Source organism: Montipora capricornis, chromosome 13, assembly GCF_036669925.1.
Source record: "Montipora capricornis isolate CH-2021 chromosome 13, ASM3666992v2, whole genome shotgun sequence".
Lineage (NCBI taxonomy): Eukaryota > Metazoa > Cnidaria > Anthozoa > Scleractinia > Acroporidae > Montipora > Montipora capricornis.
In genome coordinates, this window is record NC_090895.1 from 22,560,795 (window position 1) to 22,581,128 (window position 20,334).

At 38.6% G+C, this 20,334-nt stretch overlaps 2 protein-coding genes across 2 annotated transcripts in view; one reads left to right on the forward strand and one right to left on the reverse strand.

The window, feature by feature from the left end:
- Positions 1-20,334, reverse strand: part of LOC138030102 (proto-oncogene tyrosine-protein kinase receptor Ret-like) — a 428,681-nt gene that overhangs the window by 269,149 nt on the left and 139,198 nt on the right. The gene's annotated exons all lie outside the window — the stretch shown is intronic.
- LOC138029495 (proto-oncogene tyrosine-protein kinase receptor Ret-like) overlaps positions 1-20,334 on the forward strand; it is a 60,403-nt gene that overhangs the window by 32,980 nt on the left and 7,089 nt on the right. Inside the window, exon 4 of the mRNA XM_068877218.1 lies at positions 20,180-20,302. Coding sequence (XP_068733319.1) covers positions 20,180-20,302 — 123 coding nt within the window. The remainder of the gene's footprint in view (positions 1-20,179; positions 20,303-20,334) is intronic.

Below are 20,334 nucleotides of genomic sequence, written 5' to 3' on the forward strand. Positions count from 1 at the left end.
AGTGTAAAGCTGACGGTAATCCAACTCCGAACATCACGTGGACGAGACGTTCTGATAACGTTGTCGTCGTCATGCCATTGGCTCGCATCAGAACGCAAGATGCAGGAGACTACAGATGTACTGCTGATAATGGTGTAGGAAGTCCCGCTACTGGAGATGTCTTCATAATTGTCCATGAGAAATGTGAGTACTGCCGCCAAATAGAGTACATCACGGAGTGTCCCCTTATGCCTAAGAACTTTACAAGTAATTCTTTGCTTTGTGTCTTAATTCCACACGAATCATTGATTTTGTTATAGTGTCACCGAATATCATTGAAATCTCTGCAAACCAAACAGTAACTGAGGGAGATGATGTGATACTGGACTGTAAAGCTGACGGGAATCCAAAACCAAACATCACATGGACGAGACGTTCTGATAACGTTGTTGTCACTATGCCACTGACTAGCATCAGAAGGCAAGATGCAAGAGGCTACCGATGTACTGCTAATAATGGTGTTGGAAGCTCCGCTACTGGAGATGTCTTCGTAAATGTAAAATGTGAGTGTTGCCAGGTCATAGAAGACGGCATGAAATGTCCCCTTAAGCCGATACGATCTTTATCTTTATCTTTTGCTTTCGGCCTTAATTTCACATCACTCCTTGGTCTTCTTGTAGTTTTACCAGCAGATGCTGATGCCCCTGTTGTAGCTATTAGACGCTATCCAGATTTTTGTCCCAATACTAGTTTCGTCACTAGAACCAAGTAACTACCTAATCATAAAAGCACTTGCACCGGCAAAGAGGGCTGCTTTGCCTTTATTCCATGCTTTAACAGGAGCTGACATCACGGGTAGTTTTTTGGAGAAGGTGATGGCGACTTGCTTGAAAGTCCGACAAGCAAAAAATGTTGGGTAGATGTTTTCTCCAAGCCATAAATTAAAAACTTAAACCACAAATGAAGAGATGACACTACTTTAATTTACACCAATATTTCGCCCGCACAAAACGGCCTTCTTCAGGGCGATTAGAAACTGTTACACAAGAACGTCAACTACACGCTCCTTAAGCTGAAAATGTACGCGTGGCAATAGCAAACTTGTCTAATTAAAACATAGCACACGCGCACGCCTATGAAAACATGAAACTAAAGCGACATGACTGATAAAAACCGACAACAATGACTGTAAGGGAACAAAAACCCAATAACGACAACGACAACAACAACAACAAAAAGTAAAGGAGCGGTCGTGTGCTTTAGTTATATGCTAACACCAGCTTAAATAAACCGTTTTCTGGCGACACGATTCTGTCTGTAACAAAAGCCGTTATCATTGAGGCCGTCTCGTCTCAACGTTTGTAATCTGTACGCACACTCTCCTTCTTTTACAGCCAGTTTATTTTTACTTCTCCGAAGATCCGACACTTGTACTTCTGTTCAGCTGGCCCTTTCATAAAAATGATCTTTACTTGACAAGCTGTTTTACAGCTTCGGGGTCTGGTGCAAGGGCTGTTATAATAATAATAATAATAATAATAATAATAATAATAATAATAATAATAATAATAATAATAATAATAATAATAATAATAATAATAATAATATACAGTATTTACAACATCCTAAACCTATAAAACTACATTGTCATTTTATAAAAATTCCCAATGGTCCAAAAGTGCTTTACATAATAAAAATAACAACAAAATCCTAAACCTGCAAAACTACAAAACTACATTGTCATCCTATAAAAACATCATCATTCTATACAACATCATAACCAATTTTAAAAAGCCAAGTCTTGAGCTTAGATTTAAAAGAAGAAAGGGAATTACAAGATCTAAGTTCGAATGGAAGTGCATTCCAAACAGAAGGTGCGGCAATAGTAAAAGACTGGCCACCATAAGTTTTAAAGATTAAATTTAGATGTAGAAAGTAAAAATTGAATGGAGGATCTAAGAAGTCTACCAGGTGTATAAGGCTTGATGAGATCAGTGATATAGCTAGGTGCAGCACCATGAAGCGCCTTAAATGTAATTACTGCAATTTTGAAAGTTATTCTTTGTTCAATTGGTAGCCAATGAAGTTGGATAAGCAACGGCGTAACATGCTCATATCTACTAGTAAGGTGAATAAGCCTAGCAGCACTATTTGGGACACTCTGTAAACGTTTCAAGATACATTTAGGATGACCGTAGAGCAATGAGTTACAATAGTCGATCCTTGCAGTAACAAAGGCATGAATTAGAGTTTTACATGTATCGTAAGAAAGAAACTTGCGAATCTTAAAAATATTGCGTAAATGAAAGAACGAAGACTTGCAAACAGCAGTAACAAGCGACAACATCGATAGAGAGTTATTAAAAATAACCCCAATATTCTTAGCAGTAGTTGAACAGTCAACAGTGTCAGAGGCAATCACCAGGTTTTTTAACGCAGGACGTGGGCGATAGGAGGATGAAAAAACTATAATTTCAGTCTTCCCACTGTTCAGCTTCAGCTTGTTATTTAACATCCAAAGGTCAATATCTTTAACACAACCTTCAAGGGCAGATGTACATGTTGACATATCCTCAGGCGATGACGTTTCAAAAGATAAATATAGCTGTGTATCATCAGCATAGAAGTGATAAGATAGACCATGAGATCGAGCAGGTACCGCAGGTACCCATTCATCATCCTCCACCGTCCATCCGTAATTGCTTGGTGTTGGAAGTAAGGCAAATGGTCCATTATCGTTGTTCCAAATCAACAACTGAAAATGCATCACAAAATGGCTTGTTCTAAGGCAGCTTGTGTTGGAGGCAGTCTCTCGGATTTTGCACTGTTCTTTCGAACAGTTGTGATGTCAGACTTTGGTTGGTATAGCTGTCAGACTTTGGTTGGTATAGCTGACAAACAAACTGCTCCATAATTATCTCTTTTGGTTTTATCATCGGGCTGCTGATTTTTACGCAAGTTACAAGGGTCTGTCAGAATGGTATCATTGGCTCCCTCAAACATCTTCTAGCAAGTCACCTTTCCCTTCTCACTTATTTCAAGTAAAGCAACTGCTAAAATTGCGTCCATATATTACAACTGCGAGACTCATAGAGTTACTTGATTTCATATCCGCAGTTTAGCATATAATTATTTCATATGTTATTTCGTTCATTGATTCATTCCTCGCGGAAAAAATAGAACCCACAAATGACAATCTCCTAACGTCTGTGGCTTCATGGCTCTGTTGGTTAGAGCGTCGGACCCGGTATGGCGGGGTCAAAGGTTCAACCCCCGTTGAAGTCCTGAATTTTTCAGGCTTCTCTACACAATTGCTATCATAGCTTTACTTGACAAATCTATTCATTGGCCTCAAAATCATTAGAATTTATTAAGCAGCCAAATTTGGCCTGATTACAGCCATTTTCATGGAAGTTACGGGGTAATTTATGATGCAGCCTCTTTTCCATACTGGCTTTCCCATGTCAGCAATAGGACCCCCCTTAAATTCCGTCTAACTAAGTTGCAAGCCCTGCCCCAAAACTTTTCATATTTCCTCGACCCCAAACAACACTTCTACACAGGTACTAAGCAATACTTCCCACGGGACTATATTTCATTACATTTGCTCTCGGACTATTTCAAAACCGTTTGCGACGAAATAATAAGTGTAAACTTACAGCACAGGTCGCCCAGAATCGGAAGGTAAACAATTACAAGGATTTGTATGGGAATCTCGATAAAGAACTGAAAAGGATATTTACCCGCAAGAGTTCTCAATAAAAAAGGCGTAGTTTATTGTGGTGGTGAATTTCTCGCTTTTTGTGTGCTTATTTCCCTGATTGAATGCGATTTAAGCGACTTCTCAAATTCCCGAGTTGTCACTCTCACCTAAATTAAGGAAAGGCTGGAAAGTAAATGCTAGCTTACCTCACATCTGGGCGATAGCATCAGTCACGCTCAAACTCCGGCGATGGCCACACGGATAAATTTACTTTTCTTTGACCAAGTTTCAAGGTCCAGCGAGTATCCATTGCTGAGAAACAGCGAAAAATATTCAAATTTTCAAAATCCTTCGAGGCTCGCTTGCAACTTATTTGCTCTCACCGTATCGAGGCTCAAGAAAACGGTTGATCAGCCGTGTCAAAATTCGTTGCAAGCGAGCCTCAAAGGATTTTGAAATTTTGAATATTTTTCGCTGTTTCTCAGCAGTGGAAACTCGCTGGACCTTGAAACTTGGTCAAGGGGAAGTAAATTTATCCTTGTGGCCATAGCCGGAGTTTGAGAGTGAGCCACCGGTGCGTGACCGGGAATTTGAGAGTTCGCTTGAATCGCATTCAATCAGGCAAATAACCACACAAAGAACGAGAAATTCACGACGACAATAAAGTACGGCTTTTTTATTGAGAACTTTTGGCGGTAAATATCCTTTTCAGTTTGTTATCGAGATTCCCATACAAATCCTTGTAATTGGGCTGCCTGTGCTTACAGTTGTAAGTGTAAATTTACAGTTGTAAGTGTAAACGTACAGTTTGTAAGTGAACATTTACAGTTATAAGTGTAAATTTACAGTTGTAAGTGTAAACTGACAGTTTGTGAGTGTAAATTTACAGTTATAAGTGTAAACGTTCAGTTGTAAGCGTAAATTTACAGTTATAGGTGTAAATTTACAGTTGTAAGTGTAAATTAACAGTTATAAACTTGTGTAAACTTACAGTTGTAAGTGTAAATTAAAAGTTTGTAGATGTAAATTTACAGTTCTAAGTGTAAATTCACAGTTGTAAGTGTAAATTTATAGTTGTAAGTGTAAATATAAGGATAAGATGGCTAATTTGTATTTGGAGAACAATAATTTGACCACTTAATTTCCGCATTTAAAAGATTAATAAAATAATGAAATTTGCTCTATACTAAATTTCACAATTCTCAAGGAAAAAATCTAGGTTTCAACAATGGCCCTAACTAGCCACCGTGCTACTACAAAACCAAGTTGCAGAAATTAATGTATAGGATATTACTGTACTTTGTTGGGAATTTCACGAGCGGCCTTCAAATGAACTCTTGATTGCTTGCAATCAGTTTCGTGAAATAGTCCAGGTGGTCAAAGTTCTAAAAAAGGCCAAAATTTGGCATATTTTTAGGGAATAAGCTCAATGTTGCAACGATAACGAAAAACGCTTGAATCGTTTCTTAATTTTTTTTTTTTTGTTCTGGAAAATTTCACCAGCATTTGGGATATGACAGGTCTTTCCAAGCATCAGAGCTTGCCACACTTCCCAAGGAGTGCAAGGCCCTACAGCTATAGATATGATCTCCTATACTCGATATGTTCTCAATCCATGTTCCTCTGCTGCTTGTGACTACGATTTCTTGGATCTTGAAAAGTTGGTAGCTTTCCTCAGGTGGATTGGCTTGAGATATCCCACATGTGAAATTTACCAGCAGGGAATCAACTGGTCTACTACCGCAGTTGGGGTTCATAAATTTGCTGCAACAGTTAGTTTCTATAACGTGTTTTATTGGCGCAGAAAAGACCCTCAGAGGGGAAAACGGCCAAATTAGTGTCGAATAATAATATTAAAATTCCTTGATTAATGACCAAAGCTAGATGACTAGATAAGATAAGATAAGATAAGATAAGATAAGATAAGTCTTTATTGCTAAATTAAACTCCAAACATACGTATTAGAGTTTGATTACAAGCACTGCATCGACGTTTGCAAGAAAGTTTATTCACTTTAGAAAAAAAAGGGGATTAAATCACTCCATTAGAGCATTAGTGCAACCATCTCATTCATTTGATGGGCAAATCCTTCTCAACTCAACCCTGATAGAAAAAAGGGCCCTCCACTCGTAATCTACAAAAAGCGAGCTCCATTGATTTTACGCATCCAGAGATAACTAGTCTGACCGGTAAGCCACGTTGTTTAACTTAGGCAGTAAATAAAATATCCCTGTTCAAGGAAGGATAGTCCTGTCTTAGGTGAAATTCCTTTTATCAAAAGAATCTCACCTCTTACTTAACACGTTGAGTTACGTCTCGAGTAGGATCTCTAGCGAATAGTGTGACCTTCAAAATCACTTAATTTATCACAAAGCTCATCATATCTTATCCATAACTGTCACCCCAGCATCCTTATCCACTTGTTTAATAACAATATCTTAATCAACTCTTACATGTACCAAAGCTCTCTCTTGATATTACGAAAGAATTCGATGGTGTGTCATCTCTAGATCATGCAAGAACATTGCATTCCTAGGGATTTAACGAAAGCCTCTGTCCGCCTGTTCCATGTTATTTTCCGAACACCAATTTCACCGAATCGACAAAAACAAAAAACAAAGCAAAACAAACAAATCGGCCTCTCCTTTGCTCATTTAATATGATTTCATGTTTAGGGTACTCTGACCAGCATCTGGAATTGCTCTGGGTAGTCCCTGGCTTATATAACTCCTTGTACATGTCTTTGGCTTCACATGTAAATAACACAATTCTGTCTACAACCATTTCGGATTTCAGTTTAAGCTCGTTTGCAGCTTTATTGTACGTAAAAGGACCCTCAGAAGTCAAAGAAATGGTGAATAAAATGTTCAGATAGTGGATTAGTGAAAGTAATAAGCCAAGACGAGTGAGTGTTGTGGTGTCTGTAGTTAATGCTCATAATACAGAATTAATCTGAACGTAATACATATAGGGAAAGAAAGAAAAAAAGCATAAAAATGAAGAAAAACAGTACCAGATAGTAATATATTATTTATCAATCCTTTTGTTTTAACAGTAATAAGCTAATAATGAATTGACAATACCAAGCTACAACTGACAAGTTGCAAAAATAGTGGAGACACTTCACCTTCTTGGGGCGTTATTAATTTACCTATGTATGTAATGGCTCATCACCTCAATAGATCGAATCTGCATCTCAGCAGTAGAGGGAGTAAATTCCTTGGTAGTAACCTTTGTAGATACCTGAGACGAGCTAATTTACCTCCCTCTGGTCAAGAATTGGCAACGGCAGAGGTGGGTTTTGGGCAGGATCACTTCGAAGTACGCAAACCATCGGACCGTATCACCAATTGGAACAATTACTTGAACCAAGTAAGAAGAATGACAATCCATTAAATCAGGATGATGATCTTAGTATGAATTGTGTAAGGGATAGCATCTTACATTCATCTAACTTAAGCCCTAACTTCCCTACTTTACCAAAAATGAGGGGATTTAAAACTGATTCTCTTAATATCTGTAGCCTAACTTGCCATCATGACGAATTGTGTGTTTTCATGGAAGATAAAACTATTGACATACTTGGATTGAACGAAACGAAATTGGATAAAACAATTCCCGATCGCCAGGTAGACATTGAGGGATACGATATACTTCGCCGCGATAGGAATAGAAATGGTGGTAGTGTAGCTTTGTACATTAGGCAATCGTTGAATTACGTAAACAGACAAGACCTCTCCTCTCACGAAGATTTAGAAATTTTGACGGTTAAAATAAAAAAGCCTAAGTCCAGGCCATTCTTGCTGACAACCTGGTATAGACCTCCAGACTCGAAGGTTGAAATCTTTGATAAATTTGAATCCTGCCTGCTAAATTTTGATGAAGAAGATAAGGAGAGTATGATTGTAAGTGATACTAACTGTAATCTATTACCGCAAACGCCTGACCGCAATGCTGAACACTTGAAGCTTATTACTGAAACGTACCAATATATTCAGTTGATAGATCAACCAAGGAGAATCACTACTACTACTACTAGAACACGTAACGATCACATATTTCACTAACAAAGCAGATATCATATAAATGTTGGTATTTCTGACCAAAGTCTTGTCAGTGCTATTCATAAACATAATACGCCCAAAGCTGATCCAAAAATAATCGAATCTCGACAATTCAAAAAAATTGACAGAGAAGCCTTCATTGATGACATAAAAGAGACACCTTTCCATCTTGTTTCTCTTTTGAATGACCCAAACGAGATGTCGTTAGATTGGAAATCTCTGTTTCTGGAAATTTCAAATAAACATGCCCCGATAAGGAAAAGAAAAGTGAAAAGTAAATCTTCACCGTGGATATCATCCGAATTGAGGCAGAAGATGAGAAAGCGTGATTTTCTAACAAAGCAAGCAGTCAAGCAGAATTCTCATCAAATGTGGAATGATTATAAAAAGGCACGGAACGACGTTAACGCTAGTATTAGGGAAGCCAGGACTAACTTCTTTCATAAGAGCATTAAGAAGCATAGTGGTAACCTTAAAGAACCTTGGAAGGTAATAAATAGTTCCCTGGGACGCAATTGTAAAGTGACAGTTATAAATGAACTTGTTTATGAGGGCAAAGATTTTGCTGAACAAATGAACCACTTTTGTTACCTAGGTAGTAAACTGGCATCTGGTATTCCAGACACTGCTTTTCAACCAGCTCAGGACTTTTTAAATAGAACTGACTTAAATTTTTATTTTCGCCCTGTAAGTGAAGGGTACATTCACAGCCTGATCACTAAACTCAAACCCTGGGTAAGTTGCGGATTGGATAATATTATTACTAGTAGACTTCTAAAGCTTTGTAGTCCATACATCTCAAATTCTATATGTGATATTATAAATCAAGTGTTGGAGACTGGAGTATTTCCTGATGATTGGAAAAAGGCAAAAGTATATCGTATTTTAAGTCCGATGAAAGAAATATTCCAAGCAACTATAGAGCGATTTCTATTCTACGTGCCATATCAAAAATTATAGAGAGGGTCATGCATACTCAGCTGTTAGAGTATTTCCAAGCGAGTAATCTTTTGACAAACTCTCAGTCTGGATTTAGACCAAATAATTCAACCTGTACAGCTTTGATACGTGCAGTAAACCTTTGGCTTACCAATATGGATACCGGTAAACTTAATGGTAGTGTCTTTATAGATTTAAAGAAAGCCTTTGACACCGTAGACCATAACATCTTACTACGCACACTTTCCTGTTACGCTGTCACTGGCAATCCCCTTCATTTGCTTAAATCATATTTGATTATAGAACACAAAGATCCTATGTAAATGGAGTCTTATCCACAGAACAATATGTATCATGTGGCATTCCCCAGGGTTCTATACATGGGCCATTTTTGTTTATAATTTATGTATCGATCATGTAAACGATTTCCCAAAATGTCTACAACATACAACACCTGGTATGTTTGCCGATGATACGTATATAACCATGGCTCATGAAGATGCATCCACAAGTGAATGTTCCTTAAATAGTGATTTACCTGCAGTATATGATTGGCTTAAGACAAACAAATTAAGTTGCAATAAATCCAAAACTAGTTATATGACTATTGGTTCTCGGCAAAACTTGACAAAGGCTAAATTCATGAATTATAAGATGGATGATTGGCCAGCTGAACATAAACCTTCTACTAAGTTATTGGGGGTCCATATTTATGAAATGCCAACCTGGGATGATTGAGATCAAACATATTTCATCTAAAGTCTCGAATGGCTTGCGAATGTTGTATTTAGCTAGAAAATTAACTGACAATCAGGAGACTCTATTCACTTGTACAACCTTATTTTGATTATTGTGATGTTGTATGGAGTGACTGCTCCAAAACAAGTGCTGACAAATTACAAAAGTTACAAAATAGAGCAGCAGAGATTAGTACTGGGGCTGATTACTCGATTCGATCATCAGCAGTGCTAAATTCTCTAGAGTGGTCTAACTTAGAAGAAAGAGAGAAAAGGCACTTGTTAATTACGATGCTTAAAGTTTTCAATAGCAATTGTCCGACGTATCTCCAGGACTATTTTCATAGAACCTCAGAAGTTCACAATTATATTAATTTGAGGGGCTCGAACTATGACGTCCAATTACCGCTACCTAAAACGAATTTCCTAAAACGTTCTTTCTCTTATCGAGGTGCAAATGCTTGGAACAAACTGTCAAATCAAACACGTGAGATAAAGGGATCTTGCAAGCTTTAAACGTGCGATATCCTAGGACACATTTTACATCGCTAGGGCACATTTTTACATGGCTTGTTCGTCTTATTATATAGTAAATTATGTTTGTTACTAATTATTACCATTGTTTAAATATCTTTGACATTAAGTAATATCTAGCTCTAAGTTATACCTAGTTTATTAGCCGTTTTAACATTTATATCTTGTAATTCTTGTAATTTTTTAGCATTTATATTTCATAATTCTTACATGGCATGTCTGAAAACCAACTTGCTGAGAAAATAGACACGTTTCGAATAGAATAAGTACTATAAACACTTTAATGGGCCGAGTTTGAGCTTTAATTCTTATAGGCAAGCGGTTTTTTTTTTAGTACATTTCAAGAAGGCGACTCATTTTCCACTAAAATCCGGCGGATATTCTTGATTATAGTTGAACTGAGCATGGCTCCAAGAAACGTTACGTGGGCCCAAAGCTTTGGTATGGTATTTTTGGTACGGTAAAAATGGTGTAATGGAAGCAAAGTTTGCTGAGCTCTTTTTTGGCACCCGTGCCAATTTCCCACTAGCCGTGCCAAAAATTTTGTGCATTGTAAATCGGGGTTTAATTTACCGTAATTTGTTCTATCATGATCGATGTAATAAGTTGATTTTGATGCTATCCTAGTATTATAATTGTGTTAGGATGATATACGAGAAAAGAAGTCGTCAAAAGCCTTAGGTAGTAAATTATTATGATATACTGAAACATAAAAAGGATAGTATGAATGGTCACAGGATCCATGAATTTGATTAATCCGCTAACTGTGAAAACAGAGGGCTAGAGTGAGCATCTCGATTAGAAAATGTTATTAGTAGTATTGCCTTTTTCTGCAAAACTACAAACCTCTTCAAGTCTCTTGTTAGATTTGATCGTTATATTTTCTCTCTATAGATGCCGCCGAAGCCTTAGGTAGGGGAGGGAATTATTCGGTGGCAAAAGAACATTTCGCGTTCCAGGACAGTGGTTTCTCCCACATTTTTACACTAATCATCTCTAATGTAAATTTGGTTGTGTGAGAGACAAGTTAAAAGGGAAAACAGCTCACTTCCGGTTGCCGTCCGCGTCTCAAAAACGCGCGTGCTTAAGCTCTCTAATAGCTCATCTCAAATACTTTGCTTTTCAACCACTATTACCGTAGAGCTTCGCTGCACAGGGAGATGCTTTCACGTGCCTGTGTTTTTTCGACGCAAAAAACGTTGCGCAAACTTTCTGACGATGAACGGGATTAAAACATATGAAAGAAGCCACTCGAACTCTGACAGAATCTGAAAAAATCAGGCCGACGTTTTCACATGCTTCCTGACGGGATTGCGCATGCGCGTTGGATGAGATAATCTCCTTAAACCGATGACATTATCAAAGCATTGTGTTTTTGTCGTGGAGCCATATATAGGTGGTTTGCAACTTGTCTCTGGGGACACAGATGACAGTGGCAAAATGTAGAAATGCCGTTGGAAGAACAAAAGAGCTACGTTTTCGTTAGGCCTAGACACAAATATCCGTATATTGAGATATTTCAGGAGCCCATCACCCGGAGCGTGCAACTTAATTATACTTGTGCAACGGCGTTTTCACAAGTAAGGTTATTTTTAGATTGAATTTCCCGCTAATGAGACTCCCAAAGGAGCCCGATGACCAATTACAAGAAATTAAGCTGACGTCATAGGGTCACCGAACCGGAACTGCTTTGTTTTTTTACCTAATTCGCGGGAAGGGCTAGTCTGAAAATAAACCTACTTGTGAAAACGCCGTTTCACAGACGCTGTATGGAAGTTGCACGCTCCAGGATGGGGTCCTGGATATTTAGAAGATTTTGAGGTATTTAAAAATCTCGAAATATTTAGAAAATTGTGATATTTAAGATTTTTTAGGAAGAAACTATTAAAGTCACATTTTTCCCCAGAAAAATGGAGAAAGAAAGCAAGCTTTTAAGTTAAATGCTACTTACACACAGAGAAATTTAGAGAAAATGAACAAATCATCCCATATGGGCCTGCAGTAATCGCATGCAGCAGTGTTATCAATTTAATATATGTCATATAAGGGGTGGCGAATGGTAAATGCAAGACTGCGCGAGACGGCGAGATCAGCGTTTCTCTTTGCGAGCCCGAGACCTTTTGACTTTTTAGATTGCGAGATCGAGACTTCAAAGTGTTTGACACTTTCATATAAAAAACGAGACTGCGAGACCCGTGAAATTCGACTAAAATTTTCCGAGACCCAGAGTTTTTGATGAACCATTCGCCACCCCTCATATATGTTGGAAAAAAACGTTTTGTTGTATGCCTTACAAAGACACCGTTGAATTTCGTGTATTGCCTCATACTTTGTTAAGTTATAGCCCTTTTATTTATGGAAATAAAGGCAGATATTCTTGGGATGTTTAGAAAAAAAAAACCAGGATATTTAGAAAAAAATCGAAATATTTAGAGCAAAAAATCGGGATTTTCCGGAAACATCTTTAGGCGATTTCTCGTGATATTTGTGTCTAGGCCTAGTTTTCGTCAACCAACATTGTGGCGATGACGTAACTCGAAAACCACCTATTAATGTACGCAAGTAACTGATTTCAAACTAATTTTCCCCAAATAGGTGGTTTGCATTGAATCTCTTGAGACCGAGGTGACAATGGTACAAATTACAACGGCTGGTGGACGTAATGTAACATCCATCCATAACTGCTACCTTCATGGTCACCTTTGACAACTTTTAAAACCCCCAGGTGTAAAACAAAGACATTAGGGAACATGATTGACCCGGAGAGGACAAGGTTGAGATGCACTGAAAAAGTCACTCACTCGCTGCTTTCGAATTTAATGAGATAACCTCGTTTACCAACTCTCTTTATTCGCGATTGCTGGGAAGAATTCCAAGAGTTTTAAAGCGAAACAGTTAAGCTGGGATGAATCTCTTCGCGTTCTTAGAGAGTGATGATTTCGTGAAGGATGGAATATCATTTTACAATGCAAATCCTGCGCATGCGCAGAACTGAAGATATACACAATCACCTCTGAACACCTTAACCGACCCCCTTTTAAGCAATGCAAATGTAAAACCTTTTGTGTTACTTCTTTTTGCAGCCCTGGTAGCGTGATTGTCACCGTTAGAATGTTGTTTGGAACACCAGCTTGTGATCCTCTAAACCCGTTACGGGATGAAATAGCAAGTGCAAGACTCGGCCAGTTCACTGTTGACCCACAGTTATATATTTATCCGCCTGTGTTGATTCCTACGACACGTCCAACAGCAAGAACAAATTCAGGTAAAAAAATTGGCTTTAAGAAGTTAAGGTTGGTCGTGGTTGCTTCATCTCTTAGAGGCCAAGGCAAACGGCCTCAGCGAAAGCTCTGCATCCTATGAACTGAACTGAGCTCTACGCTCTACATTGTGGCTGAGTCGTTAGGGTGGTTGTTTTGATATTCGGAGATCCCGGGTTCAAGACCCTTCTGACCTTTGGTTGAATTTGATCCTGGAAGTCCCTGGTTCAACTTCTCGCCTTCGTTTGTAATAGGCAACTGGTTTGCTTCCGGCTAATTGAGACTCTTATACATTGTTCTTCTGTTCTGATCGTTTCATTGGCCCTGAAAAGCCCCTGTGGTAAGGCGGTCAAATTATAAAGTATGTACTACGTATGTATGTAGGTTCCAGTGCGACTCGATTTGCCAACGGGAAAGATGAACAGCTAAAAATATCAAAATTACTGAAAGACCTTGCTGACAACGGAAATCATAGTTTGTTTCCCAAGACACATTTTGATCTGTGTATCTCATAAATGTTTGTCTTTTTAATTATCTTTTCGTGTAAATGCGGGAAATATCGCTACAGTACAATACAGGATAGTTTTTAGGGATAACAGTCCTGCCGGAGAAAGGCCAACCTAAAGTTTGTTGAACTCATATTTAGACTAAGTAACTGAACCTTTAATTGACCATATTCGTATTCTCAGTATTGGACTGGAACTAGCTGGCAATGGAGGCTATTGAGGGGGAATCCTTTCAAATGCAAATACTTTTTAATATATTTCCTCGCATTGGCCTCGCTTTCACCCTGCGAGTAGAGCCCCTCTAAAACTCGCAGCGAGGGAGAAAGAGAGGCTCTGGAGGAATCGTGTCAAGTCTTTTAAGTCGCCGCAGGCCAAGTTTCTAGGCTAATCACTCCGGTCAAACCAACGCACAAGGGAGGCGTAATATTGAAGAAACTGTGGTATATTAAGGAAGAAAACCTTCATTAATTAATTTTTGTACAAAGACCTCTATTACGTGAAAGCAAACACACGCTAAATTGAACTGTCGTCGTAGAATTTGATTCATTTGTTGACCAGTCTGAATCATACAGAATGTATTTACAATATGGGGAATGAAGATAGGAAATCGTTTCTTCCTTAGTGACAACGAGGAGGCCGAAGACAAAAGGACCAGGAAGAAAGGACGCAGGTATGCAATTTCTCTTAGCACAACCTCATCTCCAACAACGCCACCGAACACCGAAGGTGTGAAGTATACCTTCCCTTTTATTCGGATAAAGTATTACATGCAATGGCCTCATATCATGCAATGCATGTACTTTCTTTTTTAAAGATTCTGACTCCAAGGAAACTTTGTTAATGTTTCATGCCATTTATCTTGCTGTTATCTGCTTTCTCGTGATGGCCAACATTATTCTTGCTTTTCTGCTGTGGCGACGGTACAAGAACAAAGGTAATTTTGTTCTGCTTATTAAATTTGTCTAGTGGATATCGCTCACGGACTGCATCCCAGCGCTGCATGTTCTTAGAATCCTAGTTCATGCGCTCCAAAGTTCATTTAGCTTTCCATCCATTTGGGGTCAATCCCCTGCCGTAACAACGGTAGAAGTCATTGAAAAAAGGGCCTCCGGGTTGCCATTTGACTGCGGTCGGCCTCCTGTGACGTGTGGTCTTGTCGTCTTTGCCTCCAAGCACCAAATTGCGGCAACCTTCGCTTCACCAGGAGCCTACAACTCCCATAGTAGATCTATGCATAGGCATTTTCACAGATCAAGCTATTTTTAGACGAATTCTTAAATAAGTGACCATTCTCAATCACATGGGTAATGATTGCTCATGCAAGACTTGCTATTGGCTGGAAAGGTCTGGTAAAAACGCCGTTGCATGAGTACAACTAGTCATGTGCTCTTGAAGGAGCAGCTTATGAGAGGAGGGCCACACATTCAAGGGACCCAACCCGCTCCAACGCATTCCTCATAATTGGTTCCTTACCAGACAACGTTTCGCCGTGGCGTGACATGTGTATGTGAAAGAGAAGATGATAAGCACAAAGACCAGAATATGTTTTGTTTTTTTCCTGCTTAGCTAGCTGCCATTAGATAAGATCACGCACTTTTACTGACCAGTTGAGACAAGGTAGCTTTCTTGGCATTTCACTTGGGGTGTGCTTATTGTTGGTCTAACGCATGCTAGGATGCAAGCGTAAACATTTCAATTCTAGTAAAACGTAACCTTTCCTTTATAGATTCTTAAAAATATTTTTGCCTGCACTATTGGTTACGCCCATTCACAGGCGTGCATGTGTTTATTCCTGTGATTGTGTCAAACGGAAAAAAGACAGACGTTAAAGCTGCTTTTTAAAATTTTCTTTTTGCAGGCTCTGCAACAGAAAAATGGTAGGTACCAATACCAAATAAAATATCTTGCTCTTACGAAACAGCCTCCATATATCTCGATAGTTATTTAGTCTCCCACACCAAAGGACGAACTATAAGAATTTACCGCTGAGAAAGAACTCTTGCCCTCGGTGAAGTTTGGACTCGCTTGAGAAGACTTTAACCGACATCTCTGCCACCCAAGAACACTGGCACATTCATGACAGATACAAACGTTTTGGATATGATATCATCCAGATGTAAAATAAAAAGCAGCCTCTACTTACTTCTAGCTCAACAATATCCATTTGTATAAAGGGAAATAGGAACACCATTTTGAATTTCCGAGTATGGTAAAAACTTTGCTCGATCCCTTTGTCATTACAAAAAAATCAATATATATTTTCATTTCTTTTGAAATGAAATAGCCGTTTGTTTGTGAAGACAATTTTTGCCGGATGTTCTACGTTCTTTTTTTACTAGTTGTGAATTAAATGAGAGTTACAACAAGCAGGACGATGCAAAGGTAACGGCGAGCATTTTTACAATTTATCATACACGTAGAAACTTAGAACTCGTTGGGTATTATTTCACCTTTGCACTTTGCGTCGTGATCATCATTACTCACTATCATCATCATCATCTTTATCATTATCATTTCCATCATCACCATAGACCTTATTCATAAAGGGCCGTTAATTTATAATTCTTTTGTCGAAGTGCAAATTAGCCTATCAAGCCTCGATACCCTACAGTGAATTGAATAGAATTCTTGCTCTAAAATGAGCTGGAGAAGGCAGTAATCCTGAAACGGTGGTTTAAAATTAAATACTGAATACAACGCCATGAGAACAAACCATGGTTCCTTAATACCTAGTCTCTTTTTCTTTTCTTGCAACCACGTGACCTATAATCTCTAGAGACTCAAATAGGATATGAGTTTATGTTTGCAGCCATATTGGTGGTATATTTTATAACCAACAATGAAAACTAATGAGCGAACTTTGTTTTTTGCTCCAACATATTGATGATGCAGTTACATTGAAATCAATCAGCTGCGCATGAGATAATTAACCAGGTTGATATGTCAAATAAAATCTGCAGGGTCGTGAAGAAACTCTTCAAGAGTCCAGAGCTGATGTCTTATCGCACTCCACTGACGTTTTGTCTTTGCATTCACTCGCGGTAAGTGAAATGTCATTGGACACGACACAGCAATCCATCTACGACGCCTGCAAGCCCACACCAGCGAGGAGGAGTTGGGAATTTAGTCGAGAGCATGTCAACTTGATAAAAGAGATTGGAAAAGGTGCGTTTTGCCAAGTGGCCAAAGCAGAAGCTTGGAACATCAGTGGAATCAAGGGTCTTACAACGGTGGCAGTTAAAATGCTGAAAGGTAATTCGGTTTGCGATCAGTTTTGGCTCACGAAGTTATAATGATAATAATAATAATAATAATAATAATAATAATAATAATAATAATAATAATAATAATAATAATATAATAATAATATAACAACAATAACAATACTGATACTGATACTGATACTGAGAATGATAAGTAGACGATATTACATGGCCGAAGCGAAGTCAGCGAAGCGAACAAGTGAGAGATACTTTCCGCGCGAGAAGATACAATTCATATCCCTAAGCGGCCATGTAATGTTCTGTTTATTATATAGATATTGATGAAATGTCCAACCGAATTTTAAAAAACTTGTTTTATTCATTTTCGAAATGATGAAAAAGTGGTCTTCAACCGCTAAAACACTCATCTTGTGTAACATGAAATAAGATATGAAAGTTATGAAAAGCAAATAATGATAATGTAAAAATTGCAACAAAAATGTTAATGTAGTAGAGAAGAGTTATATTGAAGCACAAAAGTATCTCGCGTTTTATTGGCTAATAGTGTTCGTTACCATGACGATACCTACATTCGCACATGTGAAAGATAAATATGATATGTTCACTACGTGCGGTGAAGATATGATTTTTTAGTAAAAGGAGAAACCCTGGTAGTTCATCTGTATCTATATAATAATGAACTTTATTTAAGTGCCCATTATATTTAGTGCTGGGCAAATCAAAGCAAATCAATTCACTTTAAATCATAGGTTGTTTTTTTTGAGTAGAGGGGGAAACCGGAGTACCGGTGAAAAACCTCTGGAGGAAACAATAAACTCAACCCTCACCTGTCTGGGAATCGAACCCTGCTCGCATAAAGGTGTAGCCCATTTTTTAAGCATCCTCGTGACACAAAAAAGCGTGATGTAATTGAAAGTTTGTGGGGGAATGCCCTGGCAATGTGACTAGTTTATCGAGCATGCACACACAGCATTCGGAAAGCTAGAATTGCTTCAGGGTATAGATATCCATGCATTAGTTTTACTCAACCACGTCTAATGATTATTTAGTAATTCACCGAGGAATCATGATATTCTCATTATCTCCTCAGTTTTAACACAATTCCTGAGCTCCTCTGGCCTTTTAATAGAAGTGGCACACGTTGTAAGCCTCAGAAATAGCAAATATTAATAATTTTATTAATATTAATTAATTGATTAATTAATTAAATTATTAATCTTTATTAATCTCCTTGTATCTTTACTTTGCTAATATAACTGTTAAACAAGGTGAAAAAATAATTGAATTCAATTAAATTACGCACCCTCCTTGACAAAGTCACCAAACCCTTGCCCTCCTCTCTCTGCGTCTTTTTTTTTTTTACATTCTTGGGTAAATAGAGTATCGCACAGAATCATTTTACCTTCTTGATTTTCTACAGAAAATGCTTCGGATTCAGACAGGAAAGATCTACTGTCAGAACTGGCGTTGATGAAAAATCTGAGACCGCATCCTCATGTCATCAACCTGATGGGTTGCGTCACGAATTCTGGTAAATCCCGGCATTGATATTAGGCACAGAACAGAGGACGAAATGACAACGAGCACGAATTTTCCGTTCTGAGCACGCGCACTTCGAAAAATGTTGGCCACTCGTTGGCCTCCAAACTTTATGCGCATGCTCAGTACGGAAACCTCGTACTCGTACTCGTAGTCATCCTGGTCCACCGATCTAAAGGTCCTTATTAAGCAGGCGCTGTGTCTGAATGAGTGAACAAGTGAGTTTAGCAGTAGAGTGTCAATCTCAACTGAGTTTTCCCCCGGAATACGCTCATTCTAGAGTTCGTACCGAGTTTATGTCTTTAGCAGATTAGCATATGTTGTTATGGCGGCCGGCCACGTTTGAGAGGGCTCTGTCGTCTTACGGCGCTAAGTTAACGATGTCTACAATCGGACAGGTGAAGGACCTTCTAAAGAAGGAACAATAACCGATTCACTCTAAATTGGAAACTATGACTACCAAAGTTAGTGTTTCCATGTTCTTTTTGTTTCCTCGCCAGTATTAAATGTAACATCGATAGGTAACCTGGGCGCCAACTAGGACACCGAATAGTTTATTTGGCCACAATGCTCAAACACTTTTACTTGATACAATAGAAACATCATTGGCAACTATTAAACGTTCGTAACAAAATTAGGTAACCACGTCAAGAGGAATTAAAATTGTATTGTATTGTATTGTTTCAGAAAGGTCATTCCTTTTACCACTATTTCGAGTAAATCTTTTTTTCGCCCGATGCGAGGGAATCCGGAATCAGCAAATGTGAGACTTTGGAATCCGAAATCCAGAGAGGGGAATCCGGAATCCATTGTATGGAATCCAGAATCCACAGATTTCGATGGAATCCAGGATCCATTTCGGCAGAGCCCGTCAGTTTGGAATCCGGAATCCACGACTCGGGATCCGCGATCCACTGGCTGCGATCTGGATTCCGAAGGCAATCTGGATTCCTTTACATAGGGCGATTTTTTCCTTCGTTGCGTAATAAAATCAGTGCATGTAATATAATAAGCATCCAAAAACTGATAATATCAAAAGGCAGCGTTTTGGTCTCTTCATTCTTCTATCATTTAAATGATACCATACAATACAATACATACTTAATTGACCGCTCCCCATAGGGGCTTTTCAGGGCCAATAAAACTCAATGAAACGACAGAACAGAACAACAACAACTGTTAAGAATCCTAACTGGTCGGAGGCAAACCAGTTGGCTATTTACAAGTGCAGCTGGGAAGTTGAACCAGGGACTACCAGGAACAAATTCAACGAGTGATTAGAACGGGTTTTGAACCCGGGATATCCGGATCTCAAGGCAAGCGCCCTAACCACTGGGCCACACTGCCTCCATAAAATATGTAACGTGTATGAACATCACTTTCTAGATGTCTAAATTACTGTAACTACAGGAACTCGAAAACTCTCTTTGAACCTCGGCGCGGACAGAGTCAGTTTGAACGCAATCTCTAAGCCACCTAAACGTGCAAACTGGGTTTGTCCGCGTGAAATACGTAGTAATAGTTAATCGCAAGACTACAAGTACTGTATATGGAGTGTTAAATAATATTTTGCAGATCCGTTGCTTGTTTTGATCGAGTACATTCCTTATGGGGACTTGTTGGGATTCTTAAGAAAGAGCCGGGGTCTTAATGACACATACTATAAGGACCCAGACGTATAATATTTTTTACAGATAATCCACCGTGATTTAGCGGCGAGAAATGTTCTTGTTGGCGAAGGGGAGAAATGCAAAGTGACGGATTTTGGAATGGCAAGAAATGTGGAACAGGATGATATCTACACCAAACGAAGTCGGGTTAGAATTTAGATATCATCGAATTCATGACT